Consider the following 24,593-nt stretch of genomic DNA (forward strand, 5'->3'; position numbering starts at 1 on the left):
AAGAATTTTTTAAACAGCATTTAATGATGATATTGTAATAGTACTACAGCTTTTTAAGGTAAATATTCACATCCTGGTTTCTTAAGAATACAAGTGTGAACTCAATCTGAATCTAATTTCGATCAGTTCACATTTCAATGTTTCTTAATAATGTTAATCAATAGTAAATCATACCACATTTTATTGAGCTTGCTGTGAGTTATGTGGCTACTGCTTTGTAGCATTTTTCAGTCATGGCAGAATGAAGAGATTGGCCTTAAAGAGAAGGGTAGGACCTGCCTAGTTCAAATCCAGTACTTCATTGTCAACCCAGTTAAATGCTCACTTGTCCTTGGGAGAGATTCTTTGTGAATTATTTACTGCATCGGACTTGTATTCTGCAATTTCATGTCTGTGACCCTTAATAACAAAAAAAAAAAGGCTAATGGTCATTTTACTACCTCTGTTGTTCTTGGTAGTAGCAGCATAAGGAGAGGATGTGGGTTTTGCTAGCAGTTACATTTTGATGTGTTACTCCTACATGAAAACTTCAGTGCATTTACTTCCTGTTTTCCTTTTCAGTTTTTGCAGAAACCTACATTTTTTCAGCTTTTGCAGAAACCTACATTTTAAGGTAAAGTATACTGTTTTTACTTAAGCGTACTTTAAATTCATCATTGTGTTCATATTGTTTGTAATGAGATGTTGCTGTTTGTATTGAGATGTTACTGTAGGTTGGTATTTAAAACATACTTCTAATGTAATTTACAACATAATTAATATTTCCTCATAGATTCTACAGTAAACGTGTTAGAAGACAGCAATGGTGAGTGTCTGTGTTCTTTGTTGTGTTAACGCTACTCCAGTGACAGGTCGTGCATTTGGTACCTGGGACTTTAGTGTGGACTTACCTGACTTAATACACCTCTTGTCAGGAATCCACCTGCCACGCCCCCTTCGGTGGCTGTCATTGCCTCCTCGTGCTCCCAAGCTCTCAGCCCGAATCACGCACAGCTGGAGCTTGTTATTCACTCACTCCCAGCTCCAATATAAACCGCTCACTCACCCACACTCCCTGTCCGTTATTGCATGTTCATGCCCGTCCACGTAGGTTCCTGTGTATTCGCGTATGCTCATCCCCGCTACGTATCGTTCGCCTCGAACACTCTCTCTTACTTCGCGTGGACTGCGCCTCTTCCCAGGCTCACCAGGGATGATATTTTCCTTTTCCCCGGACTCTGATCTCTGGATTATCCCTGCGAATGCAGGTATTCATGTTCTCCGCACGTCACGCTGTCGGCACCGCATCACTCTGCTGCTGCCAGCGCCGCGCTTTTCCCAGCGCTATATTGTGGATTTCTTTATACGAACTGCCGTTTTCGTTCACAGGAATATACAGCTGCGCTACCTGTGTGTATATTTCCTGCCTTTTGTTTAATCAAGTTTCGTTTGCTGTTACTCCGGCTTCCGCCTCCGTTTCCCGAATGACACTTCTTAATACCACCACTATCATGTCGCAATTATAGAGACCATCAATACTATACAAAAACACAATATAACAACGCATTGCATTACAGAGAGAGATACATTTCACATATGGAGGGTGAATAACAATTTATACTAAAGCAAGCTCCAAACCTTTACACTCCAACTGCATCTGTGCCACCTACATCATCTGGAGCAGTTTAGAAACAATATTTGTCTAATAACATGACAAAAACATTAAAAAGGTAAATAAAATACAACTTACTCTTCAGAGATGCAGACTTATAAGGCATACTCATAATTTGTAACGCTCTTCAGAGGCTGTAAGACAGTGGACAAGCTAGCTAGTTTTAGGGTTGGGTGACCTAGCTTTTTTTGAAAATGGATTTTTAAGAACGTCCAAGACCAAATCAATTTCTCTTCCTACATCAGTCTAACTGATGTATTAATGTGTGCAGATCGCTATAGACGTGTTATGCCACATCAGCACTACTGATTCTTAAGGCAGATTAGATTGACATGGCAGCAAATAGAAAAAAAAATCTAACATTCACATACTAGAAGCAGTGCAGCCAAAAGAGTGAGGTACAACCATTGTAGATTATTATTTTTATCCTGGCTGATATAAAACTTTTAAATTGTTTAATATAAATACATTTCCAAATACTCTATTACACATATATTTATATATTAAAAATACATGATTTAATTTAGACAAATCAGTTTAAAAACTAAAATGAATTAAATTAAATTGTATTATTATATTATATTATTAAGGGTCAAAAATTGCAACAATGTTTATAATCTGCAAAAACTATGGCCATGTAAATGATTGTGTGTTGTGTGGAAACTCACCAAACTCTGTCTTTATAGTTACAGCAGCCCCTGAAACCACAAACTCACACAAATAGACTGGCAGTAACTAGTAATTCAGACTCAATTCAAATTCAGTATAAAAATTAACTTTGTTTTATTGATGTTAAGAAGATAATAAAAGCTATAATGTAGCATTCTGTACTAACATTTTATTGCTGTAGTTGTTTACGTATCTAAAGCTGTCAGGGTGCGAGCGAAACAGAAGGCGGAAGCCGGGGTACAGCTCGCTTGGGTTTTAATGCAAGTGTGAGGGAGAGAGAGAGACACGAGCACACACACACAGACGCGTGCGCACACACACACACGCACAAGCACAAGCACACGGCAGTCCTACGGTTGAGAGAGTCCGAGGTGCGCTAGCTGACCTGAGATGCACGGGGAGGTGAAGCGCAGCCGGTATGGGATTGTGGAGTCCGCATGGAACGGACAAGTAGAGATCTGTGTGAAGACCTGCGCACGTGAACATAGATAGCACGAACAGTCCAACACATACAATAACAAACGGGGAGTGGGAGTGAATGTGGAGCTTATATAGAAGCAGGGTGGAGTGATGAGGAGCTTCAGGTGTGCGTGATTAGGCTCCAGAGAGAGTGGAGGCATGATTGATGATGAGCTCCAGGTGTGCCTGGTTAAACCTGGAGCTCTAGGGAGAGCGAAGGCATAGAGAGCCACCAAAGGGGGCGTGGCAGGTGGATCCCTGACATTACCCTGGTGTCCGTCCAGGGTCGAAAGGGACCCGGTCAGAACCGCCTGCAGCAGAGACTGGAGACGGAGAGACGTCTTCAGCGGAGGCCGGAGGCGGAGAGATGGCTCCGGCATAGGACAGGGACTAAGCTGCGCCTGCAGCGGAGTCCAGAGGCTAAGCGACCTCCACGGCAGAGACCAGAGACCGAGTGACGCACTCGCCGGCAATCAGGGGCGGATTGATGCCCACTGGGAAGGTCTGAAGCGGAGCGATGTCCAGCACGGAGGACAGGAGTGCAACAATGGTTTTCCCGGAGACCCGGAATGGAGCGACGTCTTCGGCGGAGATCTGGACCGAAGGGGTGCCTACCACGGAGGTCAGAAGCGGAGCTACGTCCACAGTGGAAATCGGAGACCGTGTAATGCACTTGGTGGAGATCGGGAGCAGACGTTCCTCCTCGGTGGTGTCCAGAGGCCGAGCTATGCCCACGGCGGAGATGAGGGATGCAGTGACACCTTCGCCGGGTCTGTGAGCAATGACGACGCCTTCAGAGGAACTCGGAGGTGTGGCTTCATCCGGAGAGGAACCCAGAGGAGAGACGTCTCCTGAAGAGGGACGCTGAGGCATGTCTTCGCTTTCAGACGGTCCAGGAGCTGTGGCTTCACCTTTTGGGAGACTAGAGGCTGAGACGTCTTCGTCGGAGGAGCTTAGGAGCGGGATGTCACCTCCAGAGAAGTTCGGAGGCGAGACAACGCCATCGGAGGAGCCTTTAGACGAGACGTCGCCTTTAGGGGAGCTCAGAAACGAGACTTTGCTTTGAGGGGAGCTCGGGAGCGAGACGTCGCCTTCAGGGGAGCTCGGGAGCGAGACGTGGCCCTCCGGGGAGCTCGGGAGCGATACGTCGCCTTCAGGGGTGCCCAAGAGCAAGACGTCGCCGACGGAGAAGCTCGGGGGCGAGACGTCACTGACGGAGAAGCTCGGGGGCGAGACGTCGCCTTTGGAGGAGCACAGAGGCGTGACGTCGCCATCGGAGGAGCACAGAGGCGAGACGTCACTTACGGAGAAGCTCTTTGGCAAAACATCGCCATTTGGGGAAGCTCGGAGGCATGACGTCGCCATCGGAGAAGCTCAGAGGCGAAACCTGGAGCTCTCGGAGACTCTGCGGAGCGAAGAGGAGCTCTCGGAGACTCTGTGGAGCGGAAAGAAGCTCTCGAAGACCCTGTGGAGCGGAGAGGAGCTCTCGGAGACCCTGTGGAGCGGAAAGGAGCCCTGAGGCGAGACGTCGCCATTGGAAGAGCTTGGGGCTGTAGTGTCACTCTCAGAAGAGCCTGGGGCCGCGACTTCACTGCCGGATGGCTCTGGAAGCGACCTGGGGCTGTCCGAGGAACCGTGGGTTACCATGCCACCTTCATATGCGGTCGGAGGCGATATGACCTCCTTTTTGCAACCAGGCGGCGGTGTGACGACCCTCTTGCGAGCAGGCAGCTGTTCAACGCCCCTTTTGCGGCCAGGCGGTGGCACAACGTTCCTTTCGCGACCAGGTGGCGGCACGACGTTCCATTCGCGGCCAGGCGGCAGCACGGCGGCCCTTTTGCAACCTTCGGGCTGAGCTGAGTGTTCTGGGGAGCTCCGGGCCGAACGGAGCTGTCCTGGAGGTCCTGGAGTGAAACTGAGCTCGCCTGGAGTCCTTGGATCGGAACTAAGCTCGCCTGGATACCTTGGAGCTGAGAGGAGCTCTTAGAGACATGCTGGAGCTGAGAGGAGCTCCTGGGGACATGCTGAAGCTGAGAGGAGCTCTCGGGGACATGCTGGAGCGGAGAGAAGCTCTCGGGGACATGCTGGAGCTGAGAGGAGCTCTCGGGGACATGCTGGAGCTGAGTGGAGCTCTCGGGGACATGCTGGAGCTGAAAGGAGCTCTCGGGGACATGCTGGAGCGGAGAGGAGCTCTCGGGGACATGCTGGAGCCGAGAGGAGCTCTCGGGGACATGCTGGAGCGGAGAGAAGCTCTCGGGGACATGCTGGAGCTGAGAGGAGCTCTCGGGGACATGCTGGAGCTGAGTGGAGCTCTCGGGGACATGCTGGAGCTGAAAGGAGCTCTCTGAGGCATGCTGGAGCTGAGAGGAGCTCCCGGGCACATGCTGGAGCTGAGAGGAGCTCTCGGAGATGCTCTGTGACAGAGAGGAGCTTTCTGTGGAGACCTGGAGCAGAGCTGAGCTCTCCTGGAGGTCCTGGAATGGAGCTGAGCTCTCCTGGAGGTCCTGGGGCGGAAAGGAGCTCTCCTGGAGGTCCTGGAGCGGAACTGAGCTCTCGAGGAGGTCCCGGGGCAAATCTGAGCTCTTGTGGAGGTCCCGGGGCAGAGCTGAGCTCTCGTGGAGGTCCTGGGGCAGAGCTGCGCTCTCGTGGGGGTCCTGGGGCAGAGCTGCGGAGCGGAAATCCCCTCCGAATGCGCTCCACATCTTACTGGCGAGAGAGAGAGAGAGTCTCCAGACAAGATGGAGATATGAAGCGTTATTTTAGCTGTTTCGGTGGTGTAAGAGGAGGGATAGAAACTCATATATTCACCCACGCTCCATATAAAAACGCTCCACTCTGCACATATCGCCGGAAAAGCGAGCCAGGAATTCCATAAGACCTGCAGGGGGCGTGGCGCGGCCTTGCTTGCACGTTCCCGAGCCGGCGAGGATGAATCAGCTGCGTGCTTCCGGGTGTTTCCAGAGGTGGAGCTTGGCCGTCGCTTCATCATGGCACAGCGAATCCTCTATCCAAGGTTTAGATCGCGCCGGGACCACGCCAGCAACCCGATCATATTCCTTTCTTCTTAAAAAAAAATATATATTTTTTAAAACACAATCCTTTTCAGGAGGTTTGTTATTCTGTCAGGGTGCGAGCCAAACAGAAGGCGGAAGCCGGAGTACAGCTCACTTGGGTTTTAATGCAAGGGTAAGGGAGAGAGAGAGACACGAGCACACACACACAGATGCACACACACACCCACACAAGCACAAGCACACGGCAGTCCTACGGTTGAGAGAGTCCGAGGTGCGCTAGCTGCCCCGAGATGCACGGGGAGGTGAAGCGCAGCCGGTATGGGATTGTGGAGTCCGGATGGAACGGACAAGTAGAGTTCTGTGTGAAGACCTGCACACGTGAACATAGATAGCACGAACAGTCCAACACATACAATAACGAACAGGGAGTGGGAGTGAATGTGGAGCTTCAGGTGTGCGTGATTAGGCCTGGAGCTCCAGAGAGAGTGGAGGCATGATTGATGATGAGCTCCAGGTGTGCTTGGTTAAACCTGGAGCTCTAGGGAGAGCGGAGGCATAGAGAGCCACCAAAGGGGGCGTGGCAGGTGGATCCCTGACAAAAGCAGGATTTGTTTAAATGAATATGTATTAAAATAAAGTACATTTAAAAAAATTATTAGACATGATTAGACACAAACATTATGAATGTTTGTGTTAATGCACAATCCTTAGTCACAGTTTTACACTTTTAACTGAAAATATTCCTTGTGGTGGGTAAATTTTTTTGTAGGACAAGCTTTTGATCGCCCTCGGCTGTGCACCAAAAGGGTTTACAGTAATCAAAAGGCATGATCAGGAATTGACATCAGATCTGAAGCTTGGAGACCTTCTTCTGGTCAAAAGAGCGAGCAGCAGTGGGGAATCAAGCCTCGGATATTACCATGCTGGTGTTTGCTGCTGTGAAGTGGTCCAGGACATCATCCATTTTACACGTAAATCTCTAAGTCTCCATGTAATGTTCAATATAAATGACACAACAATTTAATATTTATTTAACTTAATATATGGGTGTATACATTACAGCATCTCAGCCTTCTTTTTAAAATAAAAAAAACACCTAAAGTCTAATCATAAAATCACAATGTAGAGATTATTGCCTTTGTACTGAATTCCATGTTTATGTGTCCATTTAACACTTAACTGCTTCTATCTATCTCAGCCCTCTTCATTCCTGTAGCATCACAATAAACATAGAAAAACAAACAAATATTTATAATACTATATAACATTAAATATCATATATTTTTTCCAGCAAAATCAGACAAATGTCCCACCCAGTCCCTTGTTGGTAATGGACAAGTGGGAAGATTACATCTGGAGGTGTTTTGTGAAGACGACCAGTTTGTGGTCTACAGGAAGGAGAATGGGATTCCGGGTAACTTTTTCGAAAAAGTGTGTCTTGCGATGAAAAGAAGACCTGTATACCACATACTGGAATACAATTGTATCCATTTTGCAATGGAGCTGCTGGAGGTCGAACCAGAGGTAATACATTTATTTGTAGCTTTACCAAAAATAAAAAATAAAATAAAAACTAACTGTAAGCACTATTCTAATGATCGTGGGACATTGTATTAAAAAAAAAAAAGGTTGAGAACAACAGAATGAAACTGTTAATTGTCTACATATCATATAATAATAAAGAAAATAAAAAAATAATATATATATATATATATATATATATATATATATATATATATATATATATATATATATATATATATATATATATACAGTGGAACCCGGTTATGTTGCCAGCCTAGGGGACGCCAAAAAGCATCGAGATAACCAATGACCTGGCGAAATGGCGGCAATATATTAACGTGCTTAAAATTTCTTCATGTACATGATGTGCGTTAATAAATGAGAATGTACATGCACGTGTTTTTGGAGGTTTTTTTACACAACAGCGTTGCCGCGATTTGATTGATTGGTCATGCGGATTAAGATAACCTGTAATGCGGATAAGGAGGCGGAAGCCGAAGTAAACGCAACGTTTATTGATAATAGTCAGGAGATAATCCACCAATACTTGTAGCGAAGCAGTAATATCCAGTGGTGCTCTCCGGGAGCGCCGTCCACCAAGTTCTGTGAAAGCAGAGACAGTTCGTGTAGAGAATCCACAGATCCGCGCTATGGAAAGCGCAGCGAAGGGGGCGTGGCAGGGGGATTCCTGACATAACCGACGTTAAGTGGCAAATTTGCCCCCCCTTGTGCTCGAGATATTAGGGTTCGGCGGCATAAAAAAAAATAAAATACATAACCGATTAAAAAATGCTAAGACAAAGCGAGAATTTGGCAGTTCCACTTCAAAACCGTCGACTTAATAGGGTTGGCGAGTTCACCGAGGTCGAGATAAGTGGATTCCACTGTATATGCACTGTATGTATAAATTCACACACACAAATTAAAACTTTCAGTTTCAGTAGTAGTAAATTTTATTTATTTATATGTTTGCTGTCAGTATGGGTTCTTATGAAATGTATGTGTTTTCTTATATAGACCATAAAGGATTTCATTAAAAGAATTTTGGATATAACTGACAAATAATCTACAGAAATGTAAGTATGTTGTAGTGCAGTGACTCTGCTGTACACATACTGAGGGAAAATATTTTATTACTATATTGAAATATCTTTAAAATGTATTTTCTTTTTGTATTTGTTTTTAGGGAGATGTCACCATAAAATACCTAATGCTCGTATTTAAGAGTTTCTTTAAGAGTTTTAAGAGTTACATTGTTTCTTCTGAAAGATGATCAAATAAATTTTTTTTTATTTAATATATTAATAAAATGTTCATTTGTTAATTTTAAATAAAATCAGTTAATCATTTGTGTTTTTATCAGCAGTCATTGCCCAAATCTATTTAGTAATATTATGTCACTTCTTACTCCATTTCTACAACATGATCAGCAACAATGCATTCAGGGATGTAAAAGAGGCAGCAGTAATTTCCTTGCATTTCTCAGTCAGGAATGAAGGAATAAAGATTTTTGGACTTAGAAGGTTTGGCCTGATGCAGTCACATCAGGTGGACTTTTGTGAAGGGTTTCCACTGGGTGGGGAATCCACTGCCATCCATGTCAACCCAATCAAATGTTCCAGTTTACAAGTTCTTTGCACATAATAGAGTTCACCATGAGCAAATTGGTTCCACTAATCATTTCAGTAAAACCTGCAGCAGCTCCCTGACAAGTTCTGGCCAGAAATTCGCAAAAGCTTTTTTGATTTGTTAACATAAATGCACAGACCTCCACCCCTGCCGTCCTGTCCGCCCGGAAAACACTGCGATCCCCGAAAATCCGTAAAAATCATGACATTACATTCCTTAATTCGCTTGTGTGATGTTATCCGGAGCAGCAGTTCATCCATTTTGTTCACCAGAGACCGTACATTAGCAAGGTATATGCTTGGGAGAGATTGTTGATGTGGATTTAGCCTTAGCCTAGCCATAATGGAGCCTCGCTTCCCCTCCCTGTTTACCATCTCGGTGCCGGCGCTGGGGTCTCGCTGCTGGCCGAGGTGGATCAGCGGTAGACGGTGTTCGAGCGATTTCCCGAGGAAGTTGAAAGTCCCTCTCTGTAGTTGTGACCGATGTCTAGTAATGTTTATCGGCAATATGAGAGGTGTGCAGGCCTGTTCTGAGTGAATCAACTTGCAGTTAGTGGAGAAATATCTGTAAAGAAAATTCTGTAATCTGTAGAGACGCGCCGCCATCTTGGTCTGTTTGGACTCACAGCTAAAAATGTCCTACCTAAATTTAAATGTTAACAGTTCCTGATAAAAATGTCCTACATACATAATTTCGACATTTTTAAAAAAGAAGACACTTTGAGCTTTACTGTGCATCATTTAAAGTTGATTTTGAACCTTTGTGTGTGACATGGAAACCTTCACAAATGCCTGCCATATTTATACAAAAGACACACATTCACAATATATGGATACAAAAGTCTGTTTTATTTTAAAGTGTTTCAAACTTTACAGCGTTTGCAGACCCAGTGTCCATCGTCCCTCCATTTGGCACAGCTGAATTTCTGACATGTTGCACAGGTGAACCTGCTGCGATTGCTGTTGCAGCTCTCTTTCACCTGGCACTGAGTTGTCTGTACAGTCCCTGGCACAGCAGCTGCAGCAGCTTCAGCATCCTGCCTCTGTGCCAATATTTCCTTGTGCTGAATGAATCGGCAACGAAGTTCCTTAGCTGGAAGACTTCTATTCTAAGCAATGAAGTGGAGAAAACCTCTCGCTGTGCAGTGTCTTTTGCAAGCTGAGGAAGTTCACGCCGGACTTTATTCACCGTGCCCAGTAGCGTTGTTTTGCGCTGCAGCAGTCTGTGCGACAGTGACAGTAAAATAAAGAAATTGTCCGTCGTGACATTTCTCCCATCATCTCCCATGTTCTTTCTACAGCCTTATACAGTCATTATGGTTATAAAACTAGGAGCTACTAAGCTCAACTTTTGTGATCATCACAGATCCAGCACCAGCTTCTCCATGCCAGAGCCTTTAAACACTCCAGGAGGTCCAATGTCAAAACTCCACACATGTAGTGGGATCCAATTGGCACTGGTACGTCTCTAGATGGTTCGGGATGTTTGTGAGTTCGGCATCTACTTTTTCAAAGGTCCATAATCTTCATGAGGTGGGACGTGACTGGAGCTGCCCTTTCCTGTTTGCAGTGGTGATGGACAGGTTGATGGACGAGTTCAGACAGGAGTCTCCATGGACTATGATGTTTGCGGATGATATTGTTATTTGTGGTGAGAGTAGGGAGCAGGTTAAGAAGAGCCTGTAGAGGTGGAGGTACGTGCTGGAAAGATGAAAGTCAGTAGGAGTAAGACAGAGTACATGTGTGTGAATGAGAGGGAGGGCAGTGGAGGGGTGCAGTTACAGGGAGAAGAGGTGGAGAAGGTGGAGGAGTACCTGGGGTCAACAGTGCAAAGTAATGGAGAGTGTGTTAGAGAAGTGAAGAAAAGAGTGCAGGCAGGGTGGAGTGGGTGGAGAAGAGTGACAGGAGTGATTTGTGATAGAAGAGTATCTGTGAGAGTGAACAGGAAAGTTTATAGGTCTGTGGTGAGACCTGCGATGTTGTATGGATTAGAGACAGTGGCATTGAGTAAAGACAGGAGGTGAAGCTGGAGGTAGCAGAGCTGAAGATGTTGAGGTTTTTGTTGGGAGTGACGACGATGGACAGGATTAGAAATTAGTTTATTAAACGGACAGCGCATGTAGGATGTTTTGGAGACAAGGTGAGGGAGGTGAGATTGAGATGGTTTGGACACGTGCAGAGCAGGGACATGAGATATATCGGTAGGAGAATGCTGAGGACGGAGCCACCAGGAAGGAGGAAAAGAGGAAGACCAAGGAGGAGGTTTATGGATGTGGTGAAGGAAGACATGCAGGTAGTTGGTGTGAAAAAGGCAGTTGTAGATGACGTGGGGGGGGGGGGGGGGTATGGTGACGGATAATTCACTGTGGCGACCCCTAATGGGAGAAGCCGAAAGAAGAAGAAGAATAATTATAATTATAATAAATGATAAACTCTGTGTTTTAAAGAGAATAAAATCCATAAAGCTCGGAAACTCACCGTTCCAGGGGTCGTACAGTTTACTTCATCCCTGCAGAGGGTCTTCATCCTCCACCTGGAACACGGCGTCTCTCAGAGCTACAGGAGGAAAATCCAAGTGATGCTGAGGAAAGAAAAGTCCAAACAAATAATATCAAATATATAATATAAAATATTTCATATAATAAAAATCTAAAGTAATATTTCAGATTGAATCCCAGTGGAAACGTGACTGATCCGAAGCTGCTGCTTTTCAGCTGATACACACTGTGTGGTCAAAAGTATTTGGACACCGGTCTTTTCAAGCCAGATGTGGTTCATAAATTCACCTAAAATGCTCATTAATGACTTTTATCTGAAAGGAATATTCACATTTACTATTATTTATACAACACCATGTCACTATTAGGGTTTATTAGAAGATTACACACAGCAGTAGTATTTGAGTGATGTAGCGGTGAAGCTGTAGAAGTTGGAGAGCAGTTGTTACACTAACACATACACATACACATTTTTGTGTATAAGTGCAATATAAATAAATGAAATTCAAGTTAAATAAAGCTGATTAATATTAATGTAATAAATTATAAAAAAAAAGACGAGAACATATTTTTTATAAAGTTTTTATAAATTCACTATTTATGCTGAGAACCTGCATGAAGGTGGTACTAAATTTAATAAATAAACCATTTACATGTTAGAACTCATTCAAACTTACTGTTAGAACTCAACTTGATCTGACCTCAAATCAGGCTCTAAACTGTAGCAGTTCCTCCTCCACCCACACGGGGGAGACTCCTCCATGGAAGTTACGCTGAGTTACAGGAAGTTACTTTGGGTTTCTGTAGGTTCTGTAGGTGGACGATTTTATTGCATCTCATGTAAAAATTGCAGTAGCAGTTCTACAGAATTCACGTCTCAGTGAGAGAAAAAGCTCAGCTTTAGTAACTCATCCTGCTGTTTTAATCAAAAGAGAATCTCAGCATCTCCAACTAGAAATACAATGTGGATTCTGTTCAGGTTCATACAGCAGGTGATGGAACTCATCATCAGTTTGCATGTTAATGAGCTGGATGAAGCATTTATTCATTAGTTATTTATCCAGTTATCATCTGTTAACCTGTTAATTCAACAAAACCAGATTTTTTCCTGCAAACCAAGTTCAAGAAAATGCTACAAGGAATTGACTCCCATGTCGAGTTTGCTGGACTTTAGAATGTAATACTTTATTGCACTGAGGGGCTTTAGTACATAAAGATCTACATTTAAACATATTTATAGTTTTATAATGAATCATTTTTATTTTTATTATATGCAGATTTACACATATATGAAGCCCAAAGAGATGAAATTAATAAATTCTTAATAATTGGTTTGATGTTAATTGGGTGTTAAAAAAATAAGCACACCCTCATCTTATACATATTATAAAACAGTTCTGGACTCATCTTGCTGATAAAAGCAAGGAACATTCATACCCCCATAAAAAACCTATAATAATAATAATAATAATAATAATAATAATAATAATAATAATAATAATAATAATAATAATAATAATAATAACTGCAGTTGGTTGTCAGATGTCAGTCTCACACTGCCCTCTAGTGGCCCTGTCAGGACTTTCTTTCTACTTAATTCTGTACAAATATTAATAATGGTGTTTTGTTGTCTAGTTGTATGTGATGTTGATCTTTTACAAAGCAAGATATTTTTCTAGATAATATTAAACTGTCTTGAATTTAAGCTGTTTACTGTCTTACATACAGGGGGTTCATGTTTAATTTTTAAGCCGAATTTTTGTGATATAAATAAATAAATCCGAAGTTATATAAAGTTGATTAAAATTTATGTAATAAATAATGTATAAATAACGAATACAGATTTAATAACATTGAAACCATTTATTTTGTCAAAAGGTTTTTATAAAATCCAGGCTTTTTGGTGAGAAACTGCATGAAGTTATTATTAAATTTATATTTAAACTTGTTCAAACCTCAAATCAGACTCTGAACTTTACGAATGCTATTTGTTCTGTTATTGAACTAGAAATGAATCTATCGATTCAGACTCAATTGAACCGAAACCAGTGAACCGACTCTTCTGGACCTTATTATTTTTAAATGAATTTATTAAACCGAAATATTTTGAACCGAGTGACTTGAACTGAATCTACAGAGTAGAAATTAATGAATCAAACAAAACTGAATGGATTGTGAAAGTGTGATTTCTGATGTTTTTAACTAACTGAGGTGTGTAAAAGTTTTATTTAAACAGTAGATGTTATAAGGCTGCATTCCAATTTTAATTTTTAGTTAAGATTTAAATGAAGAAACAAAACAACAAAATTTGAAATATTAAATTTTTATTAAACATTACAATAATTATAAATGTTATATATATATATATATATATATATATATATATATATATATATATATATATATATATATATATATATATATATATATATATATATATATATATATAATTATAATTTTAGGGGAGTGGTGGCTCCAGTGGTTAAGGCGCTGGGTTGCCGATCGGAAGGTCGGGGGTTCGAGCCCCGGTATCGCCAGGCTGCCACTCTTGGGCCCTTGAGCAAGGCCCTTAACCCTCTATGCTCCGGGGGTCCCTTAAGAGGGAAATATCAAGGTCCGTGACGTCGTAGTGACGTGGCGCCTTCCCGTGGGCTCACCACCTGCAGGAGGGACTGTAAGGGACGGTGCTGTGAAGATTGGGCAGCATGCCTGCTTAGACTGCTGCCCCCGCGACCTGAATTACGGATAAGCGGGAGAAAATGAATAGATGAATAATTTTTTTCTTTATTATATGTAAGACATGTGCTCACATGCTGAATCTAAACCTGCCCAGGGCTTTACAGATTTTTGCTCTCCAGTGCTGCCATTTCCTGTTCCTCATTAATTATTAAGGAAGTTGTAAGGATAGTCAGATCTTTCCATGAGGTCAGACCCCGAGAACTGCCATGCAACAAAACATTAAACTTTCTGATCTGAGATCTCTTTAATTTGAGGAGAGGTCTGCCTCTCGAACATCTGTTCAGCTGCCCTCTCCATCCAAGGACCTCCACATCCAGCATCTTTACCTCCAAGAGTGTCTGAGACCAGCCACCTGGACAGATGCTGCAACAATCAATTTGCATAACCAAAGAATTTCTTCTCAAACTGTCAGAAACCGTCTCAGGGAAGCTCATCTACATGTTCGTCATCCTCATCGGGGTCTCGACTTGACTGCAGTTTAACTTGAGTGGGCAAATGCTTACATTCTATGGCATCTCTCACTTTGGATAGGTTTTCACTGTACAGGGCAAAATGCGTGAGGCAAATGGTGGTCACACCTGATACTTTCTGGTTTCCAGATACACCCTGGACCCTCCGGAACCCACAATACACAAAAAAGTAAAACTGCACATTTTAGAGTGGCCTTTTATTGTGGCCAGCCTAAGGCACACCTGTGCAATAATCATAGATGGATAGATGGATGGAGCGATAGATAGAGCGATAGAGCGAGCAGCTTTGTCACCAGTGTATCACTCTTAGACAGTTACACGTGTCCATTTACTATTCGCCCCATTTTTGTAGCTATAACTTTAAGTAGTGAATCATCCGGTGGAGTGAAGTTTCAGAACTTTTCAGAAATAAAGCACAATGCATGAATACACAGGTCACATGACTGAAGAGAAACGGCATAATATTGAGAGGCAGAGGCAAAAAGAGAGAAATGAAAATGAATGAGAGTCATGTGACAATGCAGCAACCTACCTGTTTTTCCTCTAGCTCTCTTGCTTCTCTCTTGCTGTCTTACAGAACAGAATGACTTGATTTGACAGGAGAAGTCCAGCATGCTTCAATGTGCTCTTGGGAAATGATTTACAGTGTGGGACCCCTCTGATGTACATGTTTCTCACCTCTCCCTTTCATCTCAACCCGTCCTTCTTTCTTCCAGCTCTTCTCTTTTTTTTCTGACTCTCTCTGTCCAGTAATACTTCCTAGTTAATGTTGACTCACTGATACATTTCAGTGAAGCTTTGGCTCTTACTGATGGATATCTCACAAGTTTGCACCTGTTGAGGAAGAAAATTTCAAGTTAGTCAATTTCAGTACAACCTAGTCTAGTTCTGATAGCTGCTGGACCTCCATGGGGTTCTAGGCGTACAGGCACAATAGGTGTTATAAGGTAAGTACGGAGCACTATTATCCCATTGCAACACTCCAGCAGAGATACCAACACCTAAAAGGCATTCCTTTAAAGCCAATTTTTCCATCCTCAAGAATAAGTGGGAGGGAGAGCCAGTGTATTCTGCAGTGTCACACAAACATCAAATTCCTTAGATCCCAGTGAGTAGAGTTCTTGGAAAGACCTTGATGAAGCCACAGTTCAATACCGTCAAAGTGATTTAAATCAATCTAGATTACCAGGTTTTCCAGGCTTGGAACTCCCGACAGTTCACCGCATTATTCTAGATCCTCATCATCAAGACACCAAACTACTCATTCAGAAATATGATAGCAAGCTGTGTCAACCAGGACCGGAACGAATATTTGCTGAAATGAGAAGTGTGTGGATTGCCTCACTTCCAGAAGTCGTGAGACAATTAAAAAAATCCCAACATAACTGCATGAAATGTCGTAAGTGGAAGGCTAAATCTGAGACCCCTAAAATGGCTGATATCCCTCCAGCACGCTTCAGACTCCACAAACATCACAAAAGATCACCTAGCGCAGAAGTTTAGCTTAGCTTAATTCCATCCAACTTCATTTAGTTTAGCTTAGGTTAGCTTAGGTTTGTTTAGCTTGGGTTAGCTTAGCTTAGCTTCAGTTGGGTTAGCTTTGGTTAGGTTAGCTTCGGTTAGATTAGGTTTGCTTCGGTTAGGTTAGCTTCAGTTAGGTTGGGTTAAAACCTGCAAAGAAAACAGAAAGATATACATAATTACAAACAAATCTCATCCTGTGCATTAACTTAAATATACACAATTTGTACACTTTAAATACACCGACATGATTATTTTAATTACCAAACAGTCTAACAGTTCAAACAGTCTTACTAGCACATAAGTTGCATTAAACTTTTTCCAACGCACCTCCATCCTACCATTAGCGTCCTGAGTTGACCGATCATTGACATGCTTTCCGGTTCACAATGTCCTCATCCTTCCGTAACTCTGTAGTCATGCTCATATTCAGTCGCGCAAATCACAAGCTCACCAACCCTCTGGCGTGACTTCGGCTGTTTCCGGTGCTCTTTCATAAACCGTTTCCTCAAATGTTATCAGTTCGGCATTCAGGATTCCCGTTATTTTTTTAGGCAACCAAAATAACTTTTAAACTCACTTAAAATTGTCCTTTTAACTCCACACTTACCTAATCTCCAGATAATGGCATGCAGACACTAAAACCCTTGCAGTTGGTTCTGTTGTTATGATGGTCGATCCCCAGCTACCCTTTGGTTGATTGGGAGAGTGATTAAGACATTTCCTGGAGCACATGGACAGGTAAGATCTGCAGAGTTCTACGTTAAAGGTTCGACTATACACACGGCCTCTTACCCGTCTTATTAATCTACCAGAGATAGCTGATATGGAGGACACTAAGATTAAACCGACAGATTTTATACTTGGATTTAGGGACAAATATGCCATGGATATTTGGCAGTGTAGAAAAGGATTCCCATTTAGTTGTATTTCCACGCTTCACCACTAGAGGCAGATACACAGTTTACCACTCATGAAGTTACCTCTGACATCACAGTGCGTCAGCAAGAGTATTAAATACCAGAACACTAAGGAGCAGTAGGCATTGCCCCTAGAACTGCGCAGGCTTCAGCTGAGACTAAGGTATTGGTATGGTGTAAAGGATCATCTGGAAAATCACCCAGATTGTTGGGAATATGAGTACAGCGAAAAAACAAGCTTTGGTTGGATAGTAAGGAAAGATGTAAACAAGTTAGAAATTGCTCCATCTGTTACTCTACCAGCAATTCCACCGTGGTTGTTTCATAACCCAGTGATAGATTTACAAGTTAAGAAAATATTGAGTAATCCGGGGATGAATATGCCAATTGAATTATTAGTTCGGTAGTACATTACACGAGAGTATTACGATTCACTACAGGTATTTACAGACGTATCTAAAGATTCAGAATCTGAAAGGACTGCAGCAGCAGTATATATCCCTGCTCTTGAAACAAAGATTGCAAAAAGACTTTCAGATCAAGTGTCAGTTTTTGCCTCCGAACTTTTGGCAATCATACTAGCCCTACAGTGGATCGAAGAAGTCAAACCAGAAAGAACTGTGATTTGTAGTGACTCAATGGCAGCCCTCACTAGTTTAAATCTGAATCAAGGCAAGACTTAATATTAGAAATTTTCAGAGTTTGTTTAGAATAAGGCGGCTGAGAATGGAGGTAAATTTCCTTTGGGTACCTGCCCATGTTGGTGTGGATGGAAATGAAACGGTGGACCTGCTAGCAAAGAAAGCATTGAATCATTCTCAGATAGACATTAAGGTAGCTTTCAGTAGAGCTGAATTCAAGGCAGTGATTTCATCTGAAGTATGTAAAAGATGGCAGGAATTATGGAATAGTGGGACTGAAGAAAGACATCTCTTTCAGATACAAGAGAAAGTTGGGAGCGATAGGAAAAGTTTGGGAAATAGAAGGAAGGATGTCGTCATCACAAGATTAAGAATTGGACATACTGCATTAAATCATAGTCTCTTTAGAATCGGAAAGCATGAATTGTGTGTATGTGAGAAGTGTGGGGAATTGGAAACAGTGAGGCACATATTAGATAAATGTCCTGCATATGAAAGAGACAGATTTCAGTTAATTCAGGAATTAGGATGGATAGGAATGGACAATATCTCTCTAATGGTACTGCTGGAAAGCAAATTCGGGCAATCGAGAGCTCAAGAATTGTTATTTAAATAAAGACATTAAGAATGTCACAATAGTAGAATTATGCATTAAAACACTAAGCATAAATTACTTTTTTCTTACCGTTTAATGCCTTAAGAAAACATGGAATATTATACAAAGTTTAATGGACTACATCATTATACTTTTGCAATATTTTAAATGATTAACATCATAGAGCTTAAAGTTTGTTTAAATAATTAACCTTCAGTGTAAAAAGAATACGATTTTAATAGTATATTAATAGGTATTTAATAACATCTGTGGTGAGTGTTTCTGTAGTGTTGTTTGTTGGAGTTTACTAGGTTTACATTTATTTCTAGAGCCTTTAATAATTTAATGTTATAAAAATAGTCAAATGGATATTGTATGAATAAGAATTTTTTAAACAGCATTTAATGATGATATTGTAATAGTACTACAGCTTTTTAAGGTAAATATTCACATCCTGGTTTCTTAAGAATACAAGTGTGAACTCAATCTGAATCTAATTTCGATCAGTTCACATTTCAATGTTTCTTAATAATGTTAATTAATAGTAAATCATACCACATTTTATTGAGCTTGCTGTGAGTTATGTGGCTACTGCTTTGTAGCATTTCTCAGTCATGGCAGAATGAAGAGATTGGCCTTAAAGAGAAGGGTAGGACCTGCCTAGTTCAAATCCAGTCCTTCATTGTGAACCCAGTTAAATGCTCACTTGTCCTTGGGAGAGATTCTTTGTGAATTATTTACTGCATCGGACTTGTATTCTGCAATTTCATGTATGTGACCCTTAGTAACAAAGAAAATGGTTAATGGTCATTTTATTACCTCTGTTGTTCTTGGTAGTAGCAGCATAATAAGAGGATGTGGGTTTTGCCAGCAGTTACATTTTGATGTGTTACTCCTACATGAAAACTTCAGTGCATTTACTTCCTGTTTTCCTTTTCAGTTACCTGAAAGAGGAAGCAAAACAACGTTACTAAATTTTAAGGTAAATTATACAGTTTTTACTTAAGTGTACTTTAAATACATCATTGTGTTCATATTGTCTGTAATAAGATGTTGCTGTCGATAATCAAAACATACTTTGAATCTCATTTACAACATAACTAATATTCCTACAGATTCTACAGTGAAGGTGTTGAACAACAGCAATGGTGAGTGTCTGTGTTCTTTGTTGTGTTAACACTACTCCAGTGACGGGCCGTGCATTTGGTACCTGGGCCTTCAGTGGGGACTTACCTGACTTAATACACCTCTTAATACCACCACTATCATGTTGCAATTCTAGAGACCATCAATACTATTAAAAAAAAATAAAAAAACATTTTACTAAAGCAAGCGCCAAACATCTACCCTAAAACCGCAACCGTACCACCAATATCATCTGGAACAGTTTAAAATCAATGTTTGTCTAATAACATGACAAAAACATTAAAAACGTAAATAAAATACAACACTCTCCAGAGATGCATACTCATAATGCATACTCCTAATTTGCAACGAACAAACCCTTTCCCGGGATGAGACAAGCTAGCTAGCTTCAGGGTTGGGTGACTAGCTTTTTTTTTAATGGAATAAAAAAAGAACGTCTGTGACCAAATCAATTTATCTTCCTCCATCAGCCATTGTGGGTGTAAAAAAAAAAGTCTAACTCTGATGTATTAATGTGTGCAGATCGCTACAGACGTGTTTTGCCAGTTGAACTGTAACAGTTTTCCTCTGACCAACCAATCAGAGGACAGAAAAATGTTGATGCTATTTTGGGCCAGCTAGCTTTTATTAACATTTTATTGCTGTAGTTGTTTATGTATCTGAAGCAGGATTTGTTTAAATAAATATGTAATTTGAAAAATAATTAGACATGATTAGACATATTATGAATGTTTGTTTTAATGCACAATCCTTAGTCACAGTTTTATGCTTTTAGCTGAAAATATTCCCTGTGGTGGGTAAATTCTTTTGTAGGACAAGTTTTTGATTGCACTCGGCTGTGCACCAAAAGGTTTCACCACTGTCAAAGGCTATAACGAGAAATTAACGGAAGAAGCAAAACTCGGAGACCTGTTCCTGGTGAAAGGAGCTAACAGTAACGATGGATCCAGTCTAGGATACTACCAGGCTGGCGTTTACTGCAATGAAGTCCAGAATATCATTCTCTTTACACGTAAATCACTAAGTCTCCATGTAATGTTCAATATAAATGACACAACAATTTAATATTTATTTAACTTAATATATGGGTGTATACATTACAGCATCTCAGGCTTCTTTTTAAAATAAAAAACACCTAAAGTCTAATCATAAGATCACAATGTAGAGATTATTGCCCTTGTACTGCATTCCATGTTTATGTGTCCATTTAACACTTAACTGCTTCTATCTATCTCAGCCCTCTTCATTCCTGTAGCATCACAATAAACATGGAAAAACAAAAAAATATTTATAGTACTATATAACATTAAATATCATATCTTTTTTCCAGTCTATCCCGAAGGTTCCCTATACAAATCTGGTCTACCAGAAGTGCTCAAATTACATGTGGATGTGTTCTGTGGAGACGAGGCTTTTGTGGTTCACAGGAAGGACAAAGGAATTCCTGAAAACTTTACAGACAAGGTTCAAATAGCAATGCGGAAAGTACCAGTATACGATGCTCTTCAATACAACTCTATCCATTTTGCTCTGGAGCTGCTGGAGGTCGAATCAGAGGTAATACATTTATTTGTAGCTTCACCAAAAAAAAAATCACTGTAAGCACTATTCTAAAGATCGTAGGACACTGTAGGTATTAAAAAAACAAACAAACAACAGGTTCAGTACAACAGAATAAAACTGTTAATTGTCTGCATATTAGATTAGATTAGATTAGATTCAACTTTATTGTCATTACACATGTACAAGTACAAGGCAACGAAATGCAGTTTGGGTCTAACCAGAGTGCAATAACAGCAAGTGCAGGATATACAGTTTTTACATGATTTACATAGTTAAATAGAATGATAATATAGACTATAAACAGTAATTTTAAGATGTATATGTACTATAAATGTAGTATACAGATTAATATATATGTACTATGAAAATAATTACAGATGAATATGAATATATATGTACTATGAACAATAGTATACAGATGAAATTATATATATATATATATATATATATATATATATATATATATATATATATATATATGTGTGTACTGTGAACATAATATACAGATGCCTATTACCATACACAGAGATTTACAGAAGGATGTGAACAGTGAACATAAATTATTACTATGAACAGAGAACGGGTATATATACAATGGTAAATAATGATGAGCAGCAATACAAAGAAGAGCAGTGTGCAAATGAGCAAAGGTTTGTGTAAACAGTCCATGCAATAACAAAGTGTGGGGTGAGAAATGATCAGTGTTCCGGTGAGCACAAGTTTTTGAGTAGACAGTCCATTATAGAAATAACAAAGTGTGAGGAAAATGTGGTAGTGTATCAGTGAGTGGCAGAGTTCAGTAAAGAGACAGCTCTAGAGAAAAAGCTGTTCTTTAGTCTGCTGGTCCTGGTCCGGAGGCACCTGAAACGCCTGCCGGAGGGCAGAAGAGTAAACAGTCTATGGGCCGGATGAGAGGAATCCTTAAGAATGCTGCAAGCTCGACGCAGACAGCGTTTCTTTTGAATGTCCTCCATGGCTGGGAGTGAAGTCCCTGTGATGCACTGGGCGGTTTTTACCACCCGCTGCAGTGCCTTACGCTCTGCAACAGAGCAGCTCCCAAACCAGACTGAGACACAGCTGGTCAGGATGCTTTCTACTGCGCAGCGGTAGAAGTTCACCAGGATATCCGAGGAGAGCTGATTTTTCTTGAGTGTCCTCAGGAAAAAGAGGCGCTGGTGAGCCTTCTTGACTAGGCTGGAGGTGTTGATAGCCCAGGACAGGTCCGCCGAGATGTGGATCCCCAGGAACTTGAAACTGGAGACGCGCTCAACAGCCATCCCATTGATGTGGGTGGTGTCATGTGTGCCTCTTGTCTCCTTCCTGAAGTTCACAATAAGCTCCTTTGTCTTGGAGGTGTTAAGGAGCAGGTTATTGTTACTGCACCATGTGGCCAGGTGCTGGATCTCCTCCCTGTAGGCAGTCTCATCATTGTTGGTGATGAGACCGATCACGGTAGTGTCCTCTGCAAACTTGATGATGGAGTTAGATCCATTTACAGGCCTGCAGTCGGAGGTGAAGAGGGAGTAGAGGAAGGGGCTCAGCACACAGCCCTGTAGTACACCAGTGTTGAGTGTGATGGTGTTGGAGCAGATGGAGCCAGATCGAACCTGCTGGGGTCTGTTGGTCAGAAAGTCCATGACCCAGTTGCAGGTGGAGGTGTTAATGCCCAGATCTACAAGTTTGGCTATTAAATTGGATGGAATGATGGTATTGAATGCTGAGCTGAAGTCAACAAATCATTTAATTAAAGCTCTTAATCTTCTGAAGTGTCTATTTTTACATTTCTGGAGCAAATTTCATACTCGTTTTGCATCTTCATATTTAATTCCATATTTGGATAGTAGTATATGAACATTAATGTGAAAAATGTGAAATATATATATATATATGCACTGAAAATAAGAACACACACAAAAATAAGAACTTTCACATGTTTAAACCTGTGTAAAAAGAAGTAAATTTTATGTTTGCTGTCAGTATGGGTTCTTATGAAATGTATGTGTTTTCTTATATAGACCATAAAGGATTTCATTGAAAGAATTTCGGAAATAATTGAAAACTAATCTACAGAAATGTAAGTATGTTGTAGTGCAGTGACTCTGCTGTCCACATATTGAGGGAAAATGTTTTATTACTATATTTAAATATCTTTAAAATTTATTTTCTTTTTCTATTTGTTTTTAGGGTGATGTCACCATAAAATCCCTAATGCTGGTATTTAAGAGTTTGCTGGGAAAAGACATTGTTTCTTCTGAAAGATGATCAAATCTTTTTTTTTTATTTAATATATTAATAAAATGTTCATATGTTAATTTTAAATAAAAATAGTTAATTATTTGTGTTTTTATCAGCTGTCATTGCCCAAATCTATTTAGTAATATTATGTCACTTCTTACTCCATTTCTACAACATGATCAGCAACAATGCATTCAGGGATGTAAAAGAGGCAGCAGTACTTCATTGCATTTCTCAGTCAGGAATGGAGGAATAAAGATTTTGGACTTGCAGTCACATGGTGGACTTTTGCCTTTGCTGCTACATTGCTATGTTTCTATGAAGTAGAAACTAGTGGTGGACAGTAACAAAGTAAATGTAATTTGTTGCTGTATTCAAGCAGTTTCTTGACATATCTGTAATATACTGACGTATTTCCCTTAAGGATTAAGAACTACTGCTTGATTTAGAATGAACTGAACTACCTGTTCATCAATATGAATGACTATGACTGTAAAACAATAGCTTGTTTGGCTACCTGGCCAATAACTTTTCATACACGGTCTCTTTTCACATTAATACCTGACCTTTAGCTATTCGTTATACATGTTTGGCTATTGATTTGGCATTCATGTTGATGGCCAGGTAGTCAGACAAGTTATTGTTTTTACACACACACACACACACACACTTTTCAAGCATTTCTCTTATAAAAACAAACTGACAATAAAACATACAAAATCGTTTAAAACTGTAAAGGGAGATGATTTTCCATCTCCATGCGGATCTCCAAGTCTCTGTGGTTACTCCGTTTCCAAGAATATTTTCCTCACCGCTGCTCTGTGCATAACAACTTTTTGACATATGAGATGGAGACGGCCTGTTTCAGTGTCATTGATTTCACAGTTCTAGGGGATGCACACAACCAATTCTGCAGGTGAGGCATGTCAGCTTGGGTGACAGTGTGGTGTGTGAGAAAGAGAAAGATTAATAGCCTTATACGTCACATTATATATGAAACAGTCATATTTTCAATCACAATATCTTTATTTAAGGCTTTCATGATCTTAAATTGTACGAAATTAACAATTTTCTAAACTTGCAATTGCATCATTACTTCATGGGCACGTTCCTTTTTTTAACATGCTTAAAAAAAAATGCATATCGAAAGTATATTTAATGTGTAAAATTATTTGGAGGGGTGCACTCACCAGCAGCAGCCACACATCCCCTAGTACTAGTCAACTAGTCACTAGCAAACTCAACACGAAACCTTAACACCACAAACATGACTGCTCAATCAGCAGAAAAGGGCATACAAGCAAATGGGCCAATTACTTG

General features: G+C 40.9%; 3 protein-coding genes across 6 annotated transcripts; 2 read left to right on the forward strand and 1 right to left on the reverse strand.

Annotated features, from left to right (window-relative positions):
- Window positions 1-23: 23 nt before the first annotated feature.
- LOC310725133 (uncharacterized protein) lies at window positions 24-23,536 on the forward strand. Of its 3 annotated transcripts, XM_083539788.1 has the most exons (6): window positions 19,231-19,311; window positions 19,445-19,477; window positions 20,289-20,487; window positions 20,806-21,032; window positions 23,054-23,112; window positions 23,223-23,536. In XM_083539788.1, exons 2-5 carry the CDS (start codon window positions 19,475-19,477, stop codon window positions 23,099-23,101), a joined length of 477 nt encoding a protein of 158 aa, XP_083395914.1. In that variant the 5' UTR covers window positions 19,231-19,311; window positions 19,445-19,474; the 3' UTR covers window positions 23,102-23,112; window positions 23,223-23,536. The 3 variants fall into 3 exon arrangements, with proteins under 3 accessions (XP_083395915.1, XP_083395914.1, XP_083395913.1); XM_083539787.1 differs by having other exon boundaries at window positions 23,054-23,536; XM_083539789.1 differs by lacking the exons at window positions 19,231-19,311; window positions 19,445-19,477 and adding an exon at window positions 24-805 and having other exon boundaries at window positions 23,054-23,536.
- LOC310725324 (uncharacterized protein) lies at window positions 2,520-5,436 on the forward strand. 2 transcript variants are annotated; one of them, XR_014533320.1, is made up of 2 exons: window positions 2,520-2,572; window positions 4,937-5,436. XR_014533320.1 is itself a non-coding variant. In XM_083540175.1 (2 exons), exon 2 carries the CDS (start codon window positions 4,831-4,833, stop codon window positions 5,125-5,127), a length of 297 nt encoding a protein of 98 aa, XP_083396301.1. In that variant the 5' UTR covers window positions 2,526-2,572; window positions 4,817-4,830; the 3' UTR covers window positions 5,128-5,436. The 2 variants fall into 2 exon arrangements, 1 of the variants encoding a protein (XP_083396301.1); XM_083540175.1 differs by having other exon boundaries at window positions 2,526-2,572; window positions 4,817-5,436.
- On the reverse strand, window positions 3,089-4,144 carry LOC310733935 (uncharacterized protein; the record flags this gene model as incomplete). Its single annotated transcript, XM_083555462.1, has 2 exons — window positions 3,089-3,208; window positions 3,359-4,144. 2 exons carry the CDS (start codon window positions 4,142-4,144, stop codon window positions 3,200-3,202), a joined length of 795 nt encoding a protein of 264 aa, XP_083411588.1. The 3' UTR covers window positions 3,089-3,199.
- Window positions 23,537-24,593: the final 1,057 nt, after the last annotated feature.

The sequence above is a fragment of the Silurus aristotelis genome, assembly GCF_946808225.1.
Source record: "Silurus aristotelis genome assembly, chromosome: 1".
NCBI classification, from domain to species: Eukaryota; Metazoa; Chordata; class Actinopteri; order Siluriformes; family Siluridae; genus Silurus; species Silurus aristotelis.